Genomic DNA, 20,080 nt, shown 5'->3' with positions numbered 1-20,080 from the left:
ATCCATATCTTTTACTTCCATGATATCGCCTTTTTCGGAAAGAGCAGTTCTGAGAATCCTGTAGTTAACAATTTCAGATGGAACACAAGAATTTTCTCTGTCTTATCGATGTAAATAGCCACGATTTTTTCTCCTGATCAAATGCGGTAATGATCTTCTTGATGCTACTGGGGCGATATTTAGTTATCAAAGACCGAATGTATTAGTGGTGAAGCTGATGTTGTGATGGGTGCAGAAGTATAGAACTATGCACAGGCAAATTATTGTGTCGGGCAATAATGAGCCCATGGTAACATGCCTTGCCGGTGACATCTAAATTTATTAATTGTTTTTTCATCGATATCGTGTTTTTCTCCACTGCATCATGTATCTTACATTTTTTTCATCCAGGTTTAGGAATGCTGTATTTACGAGAAGCTGCAGCACAGCTCTTCTCTTAATATTTTTTATTATTCTACAACTAGTCGATAGGGCCTGTGGAAAAATCCATTTAGGCAGAAATATAGGTTAATCTGGAAAGTTTATCATTTCTTGAACATGATAGTTTAGTCGGCGAAGTTTTGGGAGATCCTTCTCCCATCATTGGGCAAAGTAAAATGGTGTTAAGCATGTGTTTATATAATTGCAGAGGATCGAAATTCATAAAAATTAACCAATCAGAAACGAGATGATAATTACAGATAATTACGGTAATTAACATTTTCGGACCTAGATGTAGGTAACTACTTCTTCTGTAGGGCTGGTAACCAAATCTCAGGAAGTTGATACGAGATGCTGTTTATGTGTTTGTTACGTGCTACACTGTTGATGGTTTCTTTAATCTTTCTGGCCGTTGTTCTGGATTCTCTGTCAATGATTTTCTTTTCATCCCAACTAAACTGAAGACTTCTGCTCCAGCTGTGGTCCGCTATTTCGTTTTTCTTCACATCTCCGTTTCTCACTGCGCGCATATGTTCCTGTACTCGTTGCTTAAACTTTCTTTTTGTTTCGCCTATGTACACTGCATCACAATCTTTACACGGGATTTCGTAAACAACATTGCATTGTTCTTCCAGGTTTATTTTGTTTTTTGGTTTAGACAAAGTGCTTCTTAGGGTGTCTTTAGAGTTAAGAATGCATTTGATCTTGTGTTGCCTTAAAACTCGACGAAGGATCTCGCTAGTACCTGGTACAAAGGGTAGGAATGCTGATGCGATGAAATCCTCTGATGTTTCCTTGTTGTCTCCGTTGCATCTTCTCTTCATTTTATTTTCTACTTGCGTGATGATTTTATGACTGTATCCATTTGCGATTAATGCATTTCTTACACGTCGAATTTCTTCTTTCCTCTCCTGTTTGTCACTGACTGCGCTGTTGGCACGATTCAGTAATGAAGATATGACACTTTCTTTGCAAGATTTCTGATGGTTTGATTCGAAGTTAAGGTACTGGTCAGTGTGTTTTGGTTTACGATACACTGAAACTGAAATGGAACCATTCTTGCGTTTGACCAAAGTGTCCAGAAAAGCGATACTTCCATCGTGTTTAAGCTCAACAGTGAATTTGATTTGTCGATGTAGGCCGTTGATGTGTTCATGGAACTCTTCTAGATGAGATCTTTTGATTATGGCGAATACGTCGTCAACAAATCTTTTCCAAACCTTTGGACGTCTGTCTGATGTGAGTAATGCTGTTGTCTCGTGGTTTTAGAAACTTTGCTGACGTCAGCAACGTCTCCACAAAATACCATTTTTTTTAAAAAAAAAATTTGTATACCTATTGCCTTCATCGTATAGAACTTGAAACGCTGATCAGGAAAATGTATAGGATTGTGTACTTTTGACAAACGGTTGCAGAGATATTAGGGTTTAAATGTTTTTTGATGACGTCATCAACCCGTCCATTCCGAAATGGATTTGGGGGCCATGTTTGGGAAACTTACCCAAATTGGTTTTAGGTTTCGCCGGTGAAGTGATCGGGCAAAATGGTACGCCTAAGCGAATGTCCAAGTTATTCAAGGTACAAGTTAAGGGAAGTATTTTGCCTTGATTCAGGTGGTAATAACCAAGGGAACAAAAAAATTTGACCGACTAAGCGAAGGTCCCAGTTATCTGGAGTCCGAGTTAGAAAGGTTCTACTGTAGATTGAATTTTTAACATCACCTTGTTAATACAGAACTTAGAGATTAAAAAAGTAAAGTGTGAAGTGAAAATGTAACCTCGGGTAATTTGTTTTCAGGTTGTACTTTAATTTTGTCTGGAAGTTTAGTAGAATTCCAAAAGACAAAAATGTAAGACTGTTTGAAATTCTTGAAAGCGTGTACCAATTAAAGTGATTTGAAAGAGCGTAACAGAGTGCACCAACGTAAAGGTAAGCCATAGGATTTTGCGCTCTACCCTATAAATTAAACTAGGTGTGACAACAAAAGCAGTAATGACAATGCCAACATAAAGAGAAGTAGCGAATACAATTTTTTCTGACAATAAAATAATCTATTCTTGACAATTTATTTCAACAGAAGAAATTACAATGGCCGCAGTCCAGCCTATTTATCTTGAAAGGGGTACAAAATAGCTTGCTGAATGTAAAATATGAAAATTTGACAGCTCACACCTTTCATGAGGTAATCAACAGTTGATTTAATATATTAAATACGAAATTGATAGCATACATACCTTTCATAGTTAAACAATAGGTTGCTATTTAAATAGTTTTGGTAATTACAATCAATGGAAAACAATTTGAAATTTAAAAGGGTAGATTCGTATCAGCTGGACAGAGGGAAACTCTTGGAATTAACACACGGTCACCCCTACGAATACCAGTATTTAGGTATTATACTAGCTTCATGAAATGTGTTGCCTTCTTAAAAATACTGCATTGTCGCTATTGGTTTAACGTCCATTTGACAAGGGAGTGGAAGTATATTTTTAAAAGTTTTACCTAAACAACCTGGTCCATCAAGAAAAAATACATTTGCAAATAATACTGGTATTTTTAGCTAATGCAGTCAAAATAGAATCTGATACAGCAAGGCTTAAATATACATAGTCTCTGCTGGATTTCCCTCTCATCATGGACAAGCGAGTTTCGTAGCGATTTATCATGGCAGCATTCTAGTTGACGTGGCGCATTAGTATTTAAGGCAAGTTCGCTTAGACAAAAGGCTCTCGAATTAGTCCAACCTGTGAAAAACAGTATACAAGAAGAATATCATTGTAAGTGCAATAATATGTAGCAACGTTTTCCAAAATATAACTTTGTTTCTATCTAATTTTATACAACATGAACAAGGAGAGTCATAGGAAGACTTTTACAAAATGCATACCAACATTGCAAAACGAAATAGACTGGCGTGTGTTATAAAACGATTATACGAAGAATATTCATGACAAAAAACTCTAGAATTGAATTAATGTCCCAGCAGGAACATGTACAAAAAGAATACCTTTAACCTACGCGGGTGCTAGTAAATCTCCTTTCTGACATTTAATAACATCTACAAGCACACAGCATACCACCTAATACATCGTTCTTTAAATTTTTTTTCAAAGTATTCAATCTTAATGTAAATCAAATCTAGTGTATTTGAAGCAGCCTGGACAGGCAATAAATTTCTGGCTAACTTTCTTTGCAACCAATACCATTGTATCAAGGTACAACTGATGTATGTGACGCGCTGAACCAAGGAAGGTAGAAGGCAAGACATCAACATTACCTGCACGTACGTTCATTTGCAGAATGTTGAGGTAACCCATAAGTCCTTGGTAGGACTCTTCTCAAAGTTAGTTTTGACAATTTTTTTGCCTTCAAAAAATGTAAGTAAACAAGTAAGTAACGGAAGTTTTTAACGTAATTCTAGGCTATTCCTCTCCTCTAGCTTTAGCTGTGTTAAAATATCGCCAGAGATACATATAGCATTGCTCTAACTGTCTTGCCTGCCACACAAGTCGGTTACCGGTCAGTAGATGACACTAAACACGCTGACAACGTTACATTTAAACTCGTTGTAGTAAGGTTAAAACCTTATGATTACAAGGCAAGTGCGCATCCGTTACACGAACTTCGCCTAAAATGTGGTGCCATATTTGAGTGCAAGGTGTCAAGAACGTATGCTGTAACTCTTTTAACCAAAGTTGTATTACTTTTGCCAAAGAAAATTGGTATATCCATCAGCCCCTGGAAAATCAAGTCAGAGAAAAACACTTTTACACCCTAGGATATTTCTAAAACTGCGTTTGTATTGTGAATATATTTAACTAATATGTTTTTTTCTTTTCTTTCAAGACATGGAGTCCAAATTAAGCCAATTATAACTTCTTGAGTCTTGTATTAAAATTTGCTCTATTTATACATTTTTTTTCTCTCAATACAAAATAATTACACGAATTCCTCTAAAACAAGCACTCAAAAAAAATTCTAAAGAAACGTATTTAAAAGTTAATATTTAACTAAAGGTAAACTTTTACTTCTTGGTACACCAAAAATAATAAATATTTTAGCACGAAATAGGACCTTACAGAACAACAACATCATCTCTGCCTCTAATAGAGAAATCTTTAAAAGTTCAACGCATCTCTCCATTTTTTACTTTGCTATTGATTAGTCACAGTGAAATCTTGAATGGTGTCTTTGCTTTCTTATGTGTAACAAAGGGTGAAAAGTTTGATTCACTTTTCCTGTGCAAATGTTATAGCGCTTTTTTAAATGCTGTAAACATTGTGCATCGTGAGAGAAAAAAAACTATAAAGATATTGTGTCTACTTTTTATTTTTATTGTCAACTTTTATTTTAATTTGACTTTATAAAATATTTTCAATTATTATTTTCTCTTTTTCATAGAAATATCAAGGCACAAGAATTATAACTTGAGAAGGATCTGCATTTTCGACGAATGAAAAACGGACACTTCAATCAAGAGCCCCACATGTGCAACATAGTTTTCCTGTTTAACTCTAAGATTATCATTTTTTTCCTTACCCGAACCAAGCAAAACATTTAAGTCAGTAGATCACTATGCTAATCTACTGATTTAAAGTAGATATAAGGTTTTAAAAAAATATATGTTTTTGATAAGTCTGTTTTTCTTCGGTGTGTTTCGAACTTTGCAGAAATCTTCCTCCTCTTCTGGTGTGGTCGCAAATAGAGAACGTAGTTAATATTAAAGACCTGTAATAAGTACGTGACATGAATGGTATTTCTAAGAAAATTTGTTATTTATCAGAGTTGTTGTCGTGAAAAGAAATGCTAAATTTTCATCATGTGTCGACAATGCGTGATTTAGACTATCGACCTTGTCTGATTATAACGGAACTTTAAAGCTTGGAGAGAGCCAACACAAATAGTAACACGTCCAAGTTGAAAAGATCATTTCAGTGAAAAATGCACGAATCTGTCAGGCCATTGATTATTATTAAGTGTCTTCGTGCATGGTAGGTGCCGAAAGAAAATGGTGTAGTCAGTAAATAATAACACTCTTCCAAAAACAACATATGTCTAAAAGTTAAACAAAAAATATTTTATGATAACGAAATAAATTTCAATGTCATTCGGAAAAACCTTTTTAAAATTCCTGCATCTCACTAGACAAAAGCGAACAGATTAAATTGATTAAAGTTTTTTTTTTCAAAATATCTGGTGTTTTGAATTTCGAAAAATTTTGTCTCACACTACGCGTTCTAATAAATGAACTAAATCCAGAACTCAAAATTTTCACTGTGGTTAGGAGAATTATAATTTTACTAGTCGGTAAGACCGTGGAAAAATCCACCTAGGTAGGACAACAATGTAAGAAAGAACCATCTCTTAACTTTTGATGACGTTTGCAAGGACCTGCAAATATACAAAAAATATTTTTTCAGAAATTTGTTTACCCGTTGCCCTTATTGTGTAGAACTTGAAACACTTATCAAAATGATGTATAGAATCGCGTGCTTTTGACGAACGCCTAAGGAGATAAAAGGGTTTAAAAATTTTGCTGACGTCAGCAAGGACTTGCTAAAATACTAAAATATTTTTTTTTAGAAAATTTTCACATTATAGATCTTAAAATCCTGACCAAGAAAATGTATAATATCATGTCCTTTGACGAACGGTTATAGAGATAGTGAGGTGTAAAGGTATTTTGGTGACGTCATTAATCCGTTTATTCCGACACGGATTCGCCGATCCAGGTATAGCAAACTTCCCCAATTTGATCCTAGTTTGTCCTTAGTTACCCATGCAGTAAAAAATGACATAACCACGCCGTTTCCAAGTTGTTTGGCCTCAAACACTTAAGTGCATTGTAATTAATTTACGTTACATAAGTGTTATTAACGTCGTGCCGTAATGTCAGAAAATTTGATATTTGAGATATAACTTTTTTGACTAAATCAAAGGAAAATGACACATCCACTTTGCCTGTTACAGACAGACAGACACACACACAGACAGACTCCCCGCATTATTATAAGATATAAAAATTTTTGTTATTAAGCCAAATTTGCAATATTGCATTCGCAAAAAATATGATGAAAGTGTCAATCCAAGCAATACTTTTTATAAATAGCTTTCTGAATTTAGAATAAAAATCAAGATGCATCAGAAAATCATAAACAGTATAATTGTGGACAAATAAGATATCTCAAATTACAAAATTTCTCAGATCATAAGGAAAACAGAAAGTGATGCAAATGATTCAGTTACTTTGTGCAAAAAATTTACATTTCTTATTAAAAATAAAAATAAAGAAGAAGCGAAAGCAGTAATATACTGAATGATATTCTACATTCTATCAAAGCAAAGTCAGTATTTTTCAAGCTATCTAAAAAAAAGTATGAAGCCCTGCAAAAAGTTAGTTATAAATTTTAATCAAATACATTCTAATAAATGTTCTAAGTTAATAAACCCAAATTTACAAAATAAGCATTTTATATCTCGCATTATTATACATTTTTAACTGTTCTTTTATTAGACGTAATGGATGGTCCTGCACATCTGAGAGAAAAATAATCGTGTGTTCTAAGTAAATTTCAGTGATGCCACAGGTACTGCGCATGTTACATTTTGTTGTCAGGGTTTTCTTTCATTCTGCAGGCTTTTACGCACATTATTTTTCCTCTGTGACAAATTCTGTAGTCTTGGAAGTTTTTCATATTTGAACAGCATTGAACAAAATCTGAATCACATGTTTGAAGTAAACATAGCTTGAATTGTGCGGAATATGTGTATCTAACTGCGGAGATGCACACAACAAGAAACAAGCAGATATTCAACCCAGTCATTTTTTCTGTAACGTATCAAATTGTCAACTATTGCTTAACTGAATAAAATTTATAACGTGCTACCTTTTAAAGTATTCTGACAAATCGTAAGACAGGGAACGTGCCTCATTCGACATGCAATGTTTATTACTTTTTTCTTCTTCCTTCGTGTTGTTCGTGTTACCTGAACTTAGTCGCATAACATTCCTCATTCACAATTAGCTATAGCATGCCAAGTAATTTTTTTGTGTGAATGACTTTTTTTCGTTATTATGACATGCGGATCAAGTGCTTAGTTGTGAACTTGCATAATGTCTGTTCGTTGTTATTTATACATCCGGCAATATACACCATGTTAGAATGTAAGACGAAAACAAAATCCTAATCATCTGTGCCTTTGCATTAATATAACATGCGTTTGTGGTCAAGTTCTCTCGTGTTTATGTATTTGTGTGTAATCAAATTATGGACATGCAGCTAAAAGTTGTGTGCAAAGTCCAGATCTTGATTCTTTTAAAAAAATCTAGTGCAAAAAGGCAAATCTTTTGAATTGTTTGCCGTGAGAAAAAAAAAACAAACAAAACAGTAGATTAATGCCTTTTAAAATAAGTGTGCCTTTACAAGATTTTACAATGTATTCTAAAAACAATGAATAGTATTTCAAATAATTTGGGACTTAGGGCGTTACCTGGGTAAGAATAATACGTTGACTTTAGGCGTTGTAATAAGTTATAAAGTAGCCCCAAGGAAGTCACCATATTTCAACCCTTAAAATGCCATGTTTCAATAAGGCTAAAATTTGCCTTTGGAACTTTTGATAAGGTTGTTTACAAAAAAAAAATAAGTAATAATTTTTCCTGAAAATCCCCCACTCTCCCTCCGGCCCTAAAGGGTTAAAACACCAAGATGAATGAGAAATACTAGCATTAAATAGTATAATTTCACGGTAGCAACGGTATGAGCCCTACTTATCGCACGGTACCGAGTGAAATAAAACGTGTATATTTGGAGTTCTTCAACTTATTAAGAAGATAACATCAGCATTCAGATGAGTAAAATATCTGCCATCTACTCATGATCTTTTTTCACATCGAGAATCAGATGACGTATGTATTGGTTTGGTTGCTCACGAAAGAGTATTTGGTTAATAAATTATTTGCACACGTTACTCATTCCAAGTCATATCCACCGAACTTAATAATATTTTTGTGGTAAACAAGATTATGTGTAAATGCAATGTAAATTTAAACGGGTGGATTATTTACTTTACGTTGACAATGCACGAAATGTCGATGGCCAAAATATGTATAAATTCCACGACTTATCAATGTGACTAATTATCACAAAATAATAAATTAAATATAAAACAAGTAAAGAAAAAGGGTCGAAGAAAAGTGCTTTCTAATTGTTGTCCAAAAAATGAAATTGGAGTTTATAGACCAAGAACTAATGTGTTTAGTGTATTACCTCACATCGCACTCTGTAGTCCCAGCGAACTTTGTACTTCCATCAAACTTTGTAATCTCATCGCACTCTGTAATCCCAGCGAACTTTGTAATATTTGTAGTATTTATTGTAGTATTTACAATAACCTTGTTCATTCAAGTATCAAGTTCAATGAGACACTAGTAAGTGAATGTTTTTCATTACAATTAAAACTAGTCTCTTTTACTACTCTCTAAAATCTCTGAAACAAAATTATTCATTTAAGTACAAGAGTTATACTTTCAAATTTGATTTCTCATGTAAGACTTCAATTAATACTTTCTGTGAATCACTTATTGCAAATTAAACATCAGAATATTGTGTTCATGTTTCATTACCTATGTTCACAGTGGTCCAATATCTATTATGTACCCTTCAAGGGATGGATGTTTGTAAAATTGAATAATTTAGAAAAATGTATGTTAAATGCATTAAATTTTGTTTCGGGTAAAACAGTGCGTTAAAACAGTTGTTTATATCTAAACAGATATATTTACAATGCAAATGTTTTGTTGTTCGAACTGAACACACTGTCATACACTACCTCCACGAGTATCAACACGTCTGAGAAATCTTGGTGTGTGTGTGAGAAATCGAAACTACTAATTTCACAATTGGTGAGAATAACTAATTGTGACTTCCTTTGCTCCAGTCACGATAGTGATAACAAGAAAAGAATTTAAATAGATTGAGAATAAAAAATATTGCTCTAAAAAATTTTTTTTAAGAAAAATATTTATTTTATATACAAAAAATACATGCATAGAAATTGATAAGATCTGTATTTGTGGAAATATTTCTATAAAAGTATTGCCATCTTGAATCTCACTTGAAGCCAAGAAAAACTGACCTTGATTCCGTAATAAAACATCAAAAAATAAAATAAAGGAATATAATTTAAACAGTAGAAATAAAAGATGTTTTTACTAGGTCATAGAATTTGCAGACGTAAATATAAAATAATTGTTTAGAAATTCTAGTACCTTCCTTTTTTTATAGACATCAACCTTTACTACAATTTTTCAATAAACAGTAATATGGCAAGTCTATATTATGTATAATATTCCAAGATATGATTAAAATGAAGTTAGAAAACAATTTGCAATATGCTGGATAGTTACAATGACACATATTTATTTGAGAATTAGGCTGACCATGACTAAGAAACAAGAATTGAAATTTAGAACAAGGCAAGGCCGAAATTTTATTAATATCCTCACAAACACAAGAAACACGAGGAAATATTTTAAAGGGCAGACATTTTTTGGACAATCAATTTTTGCGGTTTTGAGAAAAATCGTACTTGCTTTTACAGTCTTCGTACTGTAATATAAAGAATATAAATGCTTAAAATTAAAATTAATTCACGCTAAACTCTTAACACTTTAAGGCTAAAATACACGGTAAGTTTAAACGGACCGTTTAAATGTAAGATAAAAAAACTTACCGTGTAAACAGCAAAGATGAACAACTTTTTTCGGCTTTATAAGTTTTTTCTTAAAAGTTTGCTAAGTTATTTCTATTAAATTAACAGAATGATTAATGAGCTATTGTTTAAACTAAAGATTTGAGCATATTTTTTCAATTTCTAATTATAACCGCTTTTTTCTTTCAACATTTACTCTGCTGCAGCTATAACAATACTCGCAATGGAGTATTTACGTGTTTTCCTTTGGTATTCATTGTGAAAAGAGAGCTTTTTAAAAAAACTTATACATTTTATCTTACCGTGTAGACAGCTATAGTACCTGCAACGAAACTTATAAGTTTATTCTTACAACTAAACGGACTGTTTAAACTTACCGTGTATTATATCCTTTAGACTAACCATACCCATTGACTTAAATTGTATAAAAGTTCTGTTATGATGGACTTTTAAACTTGAGAAAGCATGGATGAGAACAAGTTGTTTTGAAAAAAGGTCTGGCGTTGTGAAATTAAAGTAAATGATAGAACAACATAGTCACCACAAGCGCCTCAAAAATCAAATTTTTTGTGATAAATTTTTATTTTCATTAATATATTACCAAGTACAACAAAAAAAACTTTGCAAATAATAGAATTAAAATAATATATGTCTGTATAAATACACTGATGTGAAATAACTAAAAACTTTTAAGTTGAACAATAAAGATTACAAAGTGGTTGTTTTCCTTCTTTGTTTCTTGCTACTCGTTTGTCAATTACATAAAATGAATGACTTGACAGATAATAATGATGTTATTAATTTTAAAATGGCGTCATCATTTTTTGAAATTCTTAGTTTTTAACCTCTTATTTTTATATTTCAGTACAAATTCAAGTAAAACATGAACGGTGAAAAAATCATGATATCTTATCATGTAGTGCGAAGTACAATTTTTGATTATTTTACCAAAAATTAATTAGTGAATAGCGCAAATATTTCATTTAGCTTCAAATTTCCGGAAACCTTTTTTTCTGAAAAATATACCAAAGTGTTTTTCCAATTACCGACTTTCATACAGCGCAGTCTGGGCACTAATAAAGCGCTTGTAAGGACAAATATTTTCATAATGGTAGCGCAACTAGAAGAATACAACAACATTAACAGAAAATTTAACTTGCAACTTTACCCATGGAGGTATAAAATAACTTTCATACCTCCATGCTTTACTGTTATAACACTAAAATCAAAGAAGAGTATTCTTTAATGGTTTATGGACTGTATACTATCTTGCTAATAAAAGTCAAGTGTCCGACGTGTTAAACCAGGAAAAAATGTTATTGCTGACACTACATTGCTAATTTTTATTGTTATCTTTAAAAAATATTGTCCTCAATAATTACTATCACTATATTTCAAAAGTAAGCAAGTGCAGTTATGTAGTTAGCTACCTAGCTAACTAGGTGTGGTTTAAGCCAGTTAGTTTTGGTTTGTCTAGCCCGTGCACAAGGAGAGGAAAAACATCACTGTAACTACTTTTGTTATATTATCATTATGTTACCTGTTAGTCTACCTTATTTGAAAATACTGATTTTTTTCTAAATCTTCAGCATCAGCAAAAATTTTTATGCAAAAATTTTCATTAACGTTTGACTTATATAATCTTTTAGTTTCCTAAAACATAAACGAGTCCAGCAAATGATGAAAATTCATATATCAACCTATTCGCGCGAGAAAATAATATTAATATCATAATATTTGAATTCTGGAAAATAATATGATAGTCATAGTAAAAAGGAGGGCGCCTGAGTGGTGGTAATATATGGCGCGATGGTACGCCCGTGACCTACTTTAAGCGGGAAATTTCTGTCCTCAGATCACATCGTAACAAGTAAAAATCTAGCACAATAACAATGGAAAATAGTGGTCAAAAAAGAGGTATATAATTATATTTCACTGCTGGCTATTACCAAGAAATCTTTCTTAATGAAATCCAGTTCAAAATTTTATTTTCAGCTTAGCAGCTAGCTAGCTATAGCTACCATCATCGTAATAGGTTTCTGTGAAATAACAATCTGATAGGCACATGACAGAGCCTATTTCGAGTCTGTCTATCATTTCAGTGTCTGGCCATGGCTTAGATGAAGAGTCCTGAATGAAGTGTGTAATGCTTATTTTATGACCTACACCACATACCCATTTAAGATCTGTGCTCTACCCAGACAAATCCCTGGCAACATCCAACGTCCCACACAGTGTCCCATCTCCCCAATTTCCCTCACATGGCTGTAGCTAACCTACTGAAATATTCAGTTGCCTATATTGAATCACCAACAAGGAGGAAACATTTAACTGTTGCATAATTTTCAGAGATGAGGGAGGGTGTTTGTTATGCTCCTCCATTACAAGCGGGGGGTCGAAGTTATGTTAAAATTGTGTTAAGTGATATTACGTTATTGGGTATGCTGCCTACCATATGGGGGTCAACTAAGAAAATCTCAGGGCATGGTTGGCATGTCTGCATATTATGAATTCTCATTCGCTTGTTTTTATGTAACTACGAGTTGCCGTTTCTTTTATATAAAGTTACATTCTCTTATTCTCTTATTCTTATTTTGTGGCGCCGTAGATTAGTGGTTATAGCTTTCGTACTCTGTGCGGGAGACCGGGGTTCGATTCCTCTTGACGGCGATTCAACATGGGCGAGTGAATGTTACCATAGCCCCGGGTTAACCCAAGCCATGTGAGGGAAATAGGGGAGATGGCACACTGTGTGGGCCGTTGGATGTTGCCGGGAGTTGTCTAGTAGAGCGTGGGCCCTACTAATTAGGTCTGCGTAGCTCAAAATGAGCATTAAATACTCTAGGACTCTCCATCTAAGCCATGGCCCCTCCTGGAAATAATAGACAGGGTATATCCCTCGATATTTGTGAGGCTAGCCATGTAAAATATGCACATCTATCTATCTATCTATTCAACAGATGATGATATACTTTATATATAGATGCCGATAGAACCGCCGAAGTTAAGCCAACAAATATTAAGTATGCAAAGAGATTAAAGGTATTTTTGGTTACAGTGATATGTTTTCTTTAATAATTTATATCTTTGTCTCTTATGCTGTATTGACGTAAAGGATATATGAAAGAATAATAGAAAACAATTGAGTAATTCAGGTTATTCCATGCAATATTTATATATATTTCAACACTCACAGTAAAGAATAACCAACAAAGTTTGATTAAAGTTAAAGTTATAAAGTTAAAGTTATATATTCATAAAATTTTTTGAATTATCAATCCACTTTCTCAAACAAACATACATAATATAACATGTAAATTGCTACAAGTTCCCAATTATATACATATATATATATGCATGTTAAAAAATGATTAAAAAAACAAAACCAAGGCGAAGTAATACACAATAAGAACAAGCCTTCAAAGAGTATATAGTAAAGATAAGTTATTATATATATTTTAAGTAAAATAAAATAAAAACTATACACACACGTTTCTCAATTTATATTATTTTATTTAAAATACATGTAACTTTGCTCTGCGTAAACGTATGGAGAACTTTTCTTCGAAGAATAGATAACACAAATATACACCGTATATATTTAATAATTTTGGAATTTTAAGGAAGGGGCTCTCATTCAGGGGGAGGCACTTGTGAACTCATTGCATACTATATGGATATTTATATTGGTACAAATAAAAATAGTTTAAAAAAGCTAATTTATAGATAGATAGCATCGGATTGGATCAATAGCACATTGGGGCAATCTCCCTGCTAGCAAAGTTCATGAGTTCAAGTCCCACTCGATCCATATCTATGCATCACAAAATCTAATGGTATAGGTTTGTACTTATCTCGCATGCACAGATGTTCCTATAAATTAATTGTATTATTTTGCCTTGTTTGAATAATTTCAAAATGAGTGCCTCCTTTAACCACTATTTTATCAAATGAGAACCTTTTTTGAAAATTTTAAGGGTGGCTCTCATTTAATTTCTAATCAAAAGAGGGGCACTCAAAAAGGGGTGTCCATTCAGTATTCTTAAGCTGTTGACAAGAACATTTATTTACAGGAATGTCAGGTATGCGGCCTGGAAAATGCAGCAGCTAAAAAAGTATGCCCATGTGGTAACAAAATTGAAAAAAAAGGAAGAACGTTAGAAAGTTACATTCCGAAGGGCAAAGTAAACAGCTACTTGCAAAAGCAAATTATTCATGGAAGAGTAAGTATATATATATATATATATATATATATATATATATATATATATATATATATATATATATATATATATATATATATATATATATATATATATATATATATATATATATATATATATATATATATATATATATATATATATATATATATATATATATATATATATATATATATATATATATATATATATATATATATATATATATATATATATATATATATATATATATATATATATATATATATATATATATATATATATATATATATATATATATATATATATATATATATATATATATATATATATATATATATATATATATATATATATATATATATATATATATATATATATATAAATAATAATTAACATTTGTGTTTGTTTAGTTACTTGGTCTCCATGAAAAAGAGGGCCATCATGCGATTGTTTTATATATAAAAAAAGGCGAAAGCAACATCACCATGGATCAATATGCGACTCCTGGTTTTGCTACCCAGTACCTCGAAGGAACTGCCAGTGATTCCTTGGGAAGCTTACTGAAGCAGTCATTTAGGAATAATTTTGAGGGTTATTGTGTTTTCACATTGTATTTTCTTGCCACAGATAATAGTTGGACATATACAAAGTGCACATAAATGAGACTAAATTACTTCTAGAAATATGAACTATATTCAATTATCTATTCCAGCATATTTATCTACGACCTTAAAAACAGCAGTACAAGAACCCTGTAGAATTCCATCTGGTAAATAAGTCTATACAGTAATACATTTCACTAAACCACTGAATTATTAGCACAAATCAATAACTTGATATAAAATGCAAACCTACCTTCATTATTCTGTAGCTGCTGAACGAATTAATAATGTTTCTACTGATAACCCTACAATGCAGCACACTGGGAAGTCAATGCAGGAAAGTAGTAAGTTTATACCTTAATTATTAATGAGCTGAGTCATGCTGGAACAATTCTTTTTGCGGAGTTTTACAGTATATTTCACATCTCTTCTTTCACAAAACTTTGGGTGGTAGAGTGTTTTTTATAATTGCATTATCATTTTACAGAACTTTTTATGTTAATTAGCTTCAGAAGCGAGCTTTGTCATTCATCCTTCTGAACTGAATTTAAAAACAACTGTGGAGAATAATAGTTAGTATATATATCTTGTTATTTTTATAAACATTTCTGTGTCATGATAATTTTAGTAAACTGAGAATATTTGCAGTGTGATTTGCAATGAGTGTGTTCCTTTAACCTGGCACAATGATGATCTCATCTAGAGTTCCACAAGTGAGAATCTCACCCGAAAAACTTACAAAAAATAGATATTGTCATTTAATTACAAACTGATGGTTGTTTAGAGTTAATAATGTTTAATTCATTCGAACCTTTGTGATAGATATGAGACTATGCAAATACAAAAGTGTTAGTACTTACTTGGTTATGTATAGTGTATATACTTTCTTTACTGTTTTTAGGTACTGAAGAAACTTCTATAAGCCATTGCAATATAGAGAATCGTATCTCAATCGTGCCTGGCCTTTTTGGTAAGTTATGTAAGCTGTATCTTCTGGATGCACCATTACTGTATTTTCAATTTTGATGCAATTTATTTTTAGAAATCCCAAAGGAAGACTTACATCCAGGAGATGTTGTTGCCGTTTATGCATCACCAGAGTCTGGTGACCATTTTTGGCTTACCAGGCTTATTTCAGTTGGAAAAACAGTGGATGGAATATGGTTTAATAAAATAGAAAGTATTTACAAATCTGGTGATAAATGCAAACTTTTTTGGAAAAATATTGTTAGACCAAAGAAAGTATTTTCACGTTTATATATAATAAAACTGAAAGAACAAAGTGGAAATTTTGAACTAAGCAAAGAATGTAATGATTTTTTGCTTAGTTTATGCTCCTAATTTTTCATTGTTTAACTTTTTCTTTTAATATATATTCATAGTTACTGAATCTGATAAGATGTGGGTTAAACTTTTCAACTGACCAATTAAAAACATATTGTCTACTTCCTTATTTGAGACTTTCGAATAACACGTCTTTTTTAAGAAGCAGGTTTTGCAAGGCAGGCTCAAAGTTTTTAAACATTTTGAGCCTTGTGTTTTTATGCTACATGTATGTTAATGTTCTCTTAAACTGTATATATATTTAACTGGGTTACATATATGTTTTCATGACATTTTTTTGTTGATAATTGTATATTACAGCTTTAAAAAATGAGATCTCCTTGGTTTTTCTTGTTTCCTATCATCAAACTAGCAATGATTCTTAATGATTCTACAAAATAATTTTGTAATGTAAAAAATGTAAAAGTTGGCATTACACTATGTAATATATTTATATATATATATATATATATATATATATATATATATATATATATATATATATATATATATATATATATATATATATATATATATATATATATATATATATATATATATATATATATATATATATATATATATATATATATATATATATATATATATATATATATATATATATATATATATATATATATATATATATATATATATATATATATATATATATATATATATATATATATATATATATAAATAAAAAATTGAATATATATATATACATCAGCTAAACCATTTTTGCATTATAAATACCACAAGCCACATATATATACCTGAGTTTTGTGTGTAAATATTTGAATCACTTTCATCACAACTGAAGTAATCTTCACTATTGGCAGCTAAAAAACAATACCCTATTTGATAAAAAAATTAAAAAGGCCAGTTTCGCTTAACTTTAAGACCAGCAATATTATCTCTACCATCGTTATCAGGAAGAGCTTTCTCTGCAACTAATTTTTTTTTCCGTGGTCTGTATTTCTTCTTTGGTGTGGATGGGACTTTGAAAACTCTCTGTCCTAAGGAAATAAAATAAACGATAATAATTTTATTTCTAAAATTCCAAGTAATGTTTATTTAAAACAACAAATTAACCTGTCCGAGAGTCTCGTTTGAATTCTATAAACCGTGTTTTTTTTTGTTTTGGTTTCACAGGGCGTGAAAGCAATTTTTTGAGTGCACAATCTAAAGATAAAAAATATATCAATTTTTAACATAATACTCAAATTTGTTTTAGAATTTGTGTTCCTTTCATACCTTGCATAGGGAACAAACTAATCTTCAGGGATCATTATTGTTCCAAGAAAAATTTAGGCAGGTTTTGTTCAAGCAGCTCTTATTAATAATGAGAAAATATATACAGTATAATATAATGTTATTTTGTTTAGGGTAAAATATCTTACCAATATCACTCATACCATAAGCAACTCATACATTATACTGGGAGCTTAAAAAATCTAAGTACCATAGACTTTCACTAAAAGGAGAATAAAATTACATATATATTATATATATATACACATCCCAGGACAAGCTTGTTTCGCCGTATCATGGCTCATCAGCTGGGCTAGTGTGGGATTTGACCCATGAACCTTTCGATTTGTAATTGATGGTATTGAAACCCATTACACCGACTAGGCCACAGGCACTACATGTCACCAGAGTGCTCAATGCCCCTAGGGACAGAGCTATGCGCAGTGCTAGGTAGTGAACGTGTTCTTAGCGAACACTCATGCTGACAATGCAGAGTAATCAATCCCTTTTTCAATAAAATATATATAAATATATATATTTGTATATTCATCAATAGGAATCAACAACTTTATTGTAGTATATACATCATGCAGTGACAATTTTGCAACAGAAATTACATGGTGACAATAAACAAGCAAGCATCAAAATTCTCATTACTAACACCAAAGTTCCTTATTTCAAGGCAATCAATCACAAAATATTGTAATCGAAGCTGTCCGAATTGCTCTTCACCGAGCTGTTTCTATTTACATATACTCGCTTGACTAAAATAATAACAACAAGACCCACAGCCCTAAAACTAATGCCTTACTCTTATAAAGCATATAAATTTTCTTGTTTCTATTATGTATAAGTCCTTGTTATTATATATAATTGTGTCATTTTGCCTAAGTCAACGTATTAAGCCTTCACCCCTTCCCCCTAAACATCTAATCAACATTTGTGTTTAGCAAAATAAGATGAGTAGTAGTTAGATTAGACATGGCTAGCCTCACAAATATCAAGGGATATATCCTGTCAATTATTTCAGTTAAAACCACTAAGCAACAGCAACAGTTGCCAGTATGAAAGACTAAAACTGGACTATAGCTAGCTAGCTAAACTGATATCACAGGACTCAGAGGTTTAAAAACTGTAGCTGGCTAAATACATCTAATGATGATAATGAATATCACAACAGCATGTCATGCTGAGGTTGCAGCCGCATCATTTTAGCAAGAAACACAAAAAGCTGCCTAGAGCTAGCTTGGTGTAGGGTGCCTTTTATTTTACCAGACAACAAAGCCGCCTGACAAAATCTATTTAGTTGGTTTCAATGCTTTAAACAGCCAGCCGTCTGTTATTTAGCTACGTTACTACTGTAATATCCCATTAGGTAGATTATACAAAGAAGCACTACAATTAAAGAAAAGTGCAGAAAAACACAAGAAAAAGTACAGCCCGCCATCTTTTATTTATCAGCTACGCAAATATTAGGAGCAGAGCTTTACACGGTGCTTGCAAGGCCGTAAAATAGTATGCTTATCATATTATTATCGACTTTCAGAATACTATCTATATCATATTATTTTTGGTGCGACTATGTTGCATATATATATAAAGACATTAAAATAATTCTCGCAAAAAACTTTAAATTTGCCAGATTAGCCAAAATTAAATTTTTTTTTATATAAATTGGTTAGGAATCTAATATTAAAAGGGGGATGGTAGGTCAAACTTTTCTGACAGAGATGGAATAAGGTTGAAAAGAAATCATAATGTTCTCTTGATACTTATCCACAGGAATTTATTTCAGCGAATAATTTATAAAGACATCACTGACTTTTAAAATTCGTTGTGAACTTGTGAACTAAAGATAAAAGCTAAAAAAATCATGAAAATTTCTTTCTGTAAAAAACAGCCAGAAAAAGTTAGCCAGAAAAAGTTTAATTAAAAATTAAAAAACTTTTAAAATTTAAATTTTAAATTGACGATGGATCTGCAGATCATTTCTTTATACATTATCTGAAAATATGTCTTTATTCCACGTCTTTGTCTCCATTGAAACAACAAAATTATAGTAGCTACATGGATGTTTGAATGTTTTTACTGATTCGCTTTTCATCCGATGACTTCCAATTCAATCACAACAAAGTTATTGTACGAGATGCTAAACCATAAAGTTATGTAGTCGATGGAGTTAAATATTCGCTTTTAGATAATCACGTAATTAAGACAGTATAAGCTAGCTACATATGCAGTTGCGGCATTTTTAATAACCTTTCGTCCAAATTTGACAATGGCCTTTGATGATTATCCATATCTTGATTCTTTCAGCTTGATATTGGATTAACTATTTTTTATACTTTCGCTACAATTAGCCCTAATTCATGTTTGGTTGTCCTTCTTGTTTACCCTTGTTCTAGGTAGCTAGCCATAGCCAAGCATACATTTTACATTGGTGGTTTCAGTCGTCTAGCTATATTTAATTTATACCTTAAAGGTTGATTATAACGAAAAGATGTGTTATGATATTTTAACAAGTACTTCAGTCCATGCTTACTGTCACAGGCCACATAGCTA

General features: G+C 31.7%; 1 protein-coding gene across 1 annotated transcript; it reads left to right on the top strand.

Moving 5' to 3' along the window:
* The first annotated feature begins 12,485 nt into the window (after window positions 1–12,485).
* Window positions 12,486–16,380, top strand: LOC130653647 (uncharacterized). The gene is made up of 9 exons (XM_057456170.1): window positions 12,486–12,621; window positions 13,118–13,176; window positions 14,208–14,357; window positions 14,750–14,930; window positions 15,052–15,108; window positions 15,211–15,285; window positions 15,448–15,513; window positions 15,843–15,911; window positions 15,984–16,380. Exons 1-9 carry the CDS (start codon window positions 12,486–12,488, stop codon window positions 16,280–16,282), a joined length of 1,092 nt encoding a protein of 363 aa, XP_057312153.1. The 3' UTR covers window positions 16,283–16,380.
* Window positions 16,381–20,080: the final 3,700 nt, after the last annotated feature.

The sequence above is a fragment of the Hydractinia symbiolongicarpus genome, chromosome 8, assembly GCF_029227915.1.
Source record: "Hydractinia symbiolongicarpus strain clone_291-10 chromosome 8, HSymV2.1, whole genome shotgun sequence".
Classification (NCBI taxonomy): Eukaryota; Metazoa; Cnidaria; class Hydrozoa; order Anthoathecata; family Hydractiniidae; genus Hydractinia; species Hydractinia symbiolongicarpus.
This window is presented reverse-complemented; position numbering and strand designations above follow the sequence as displayed.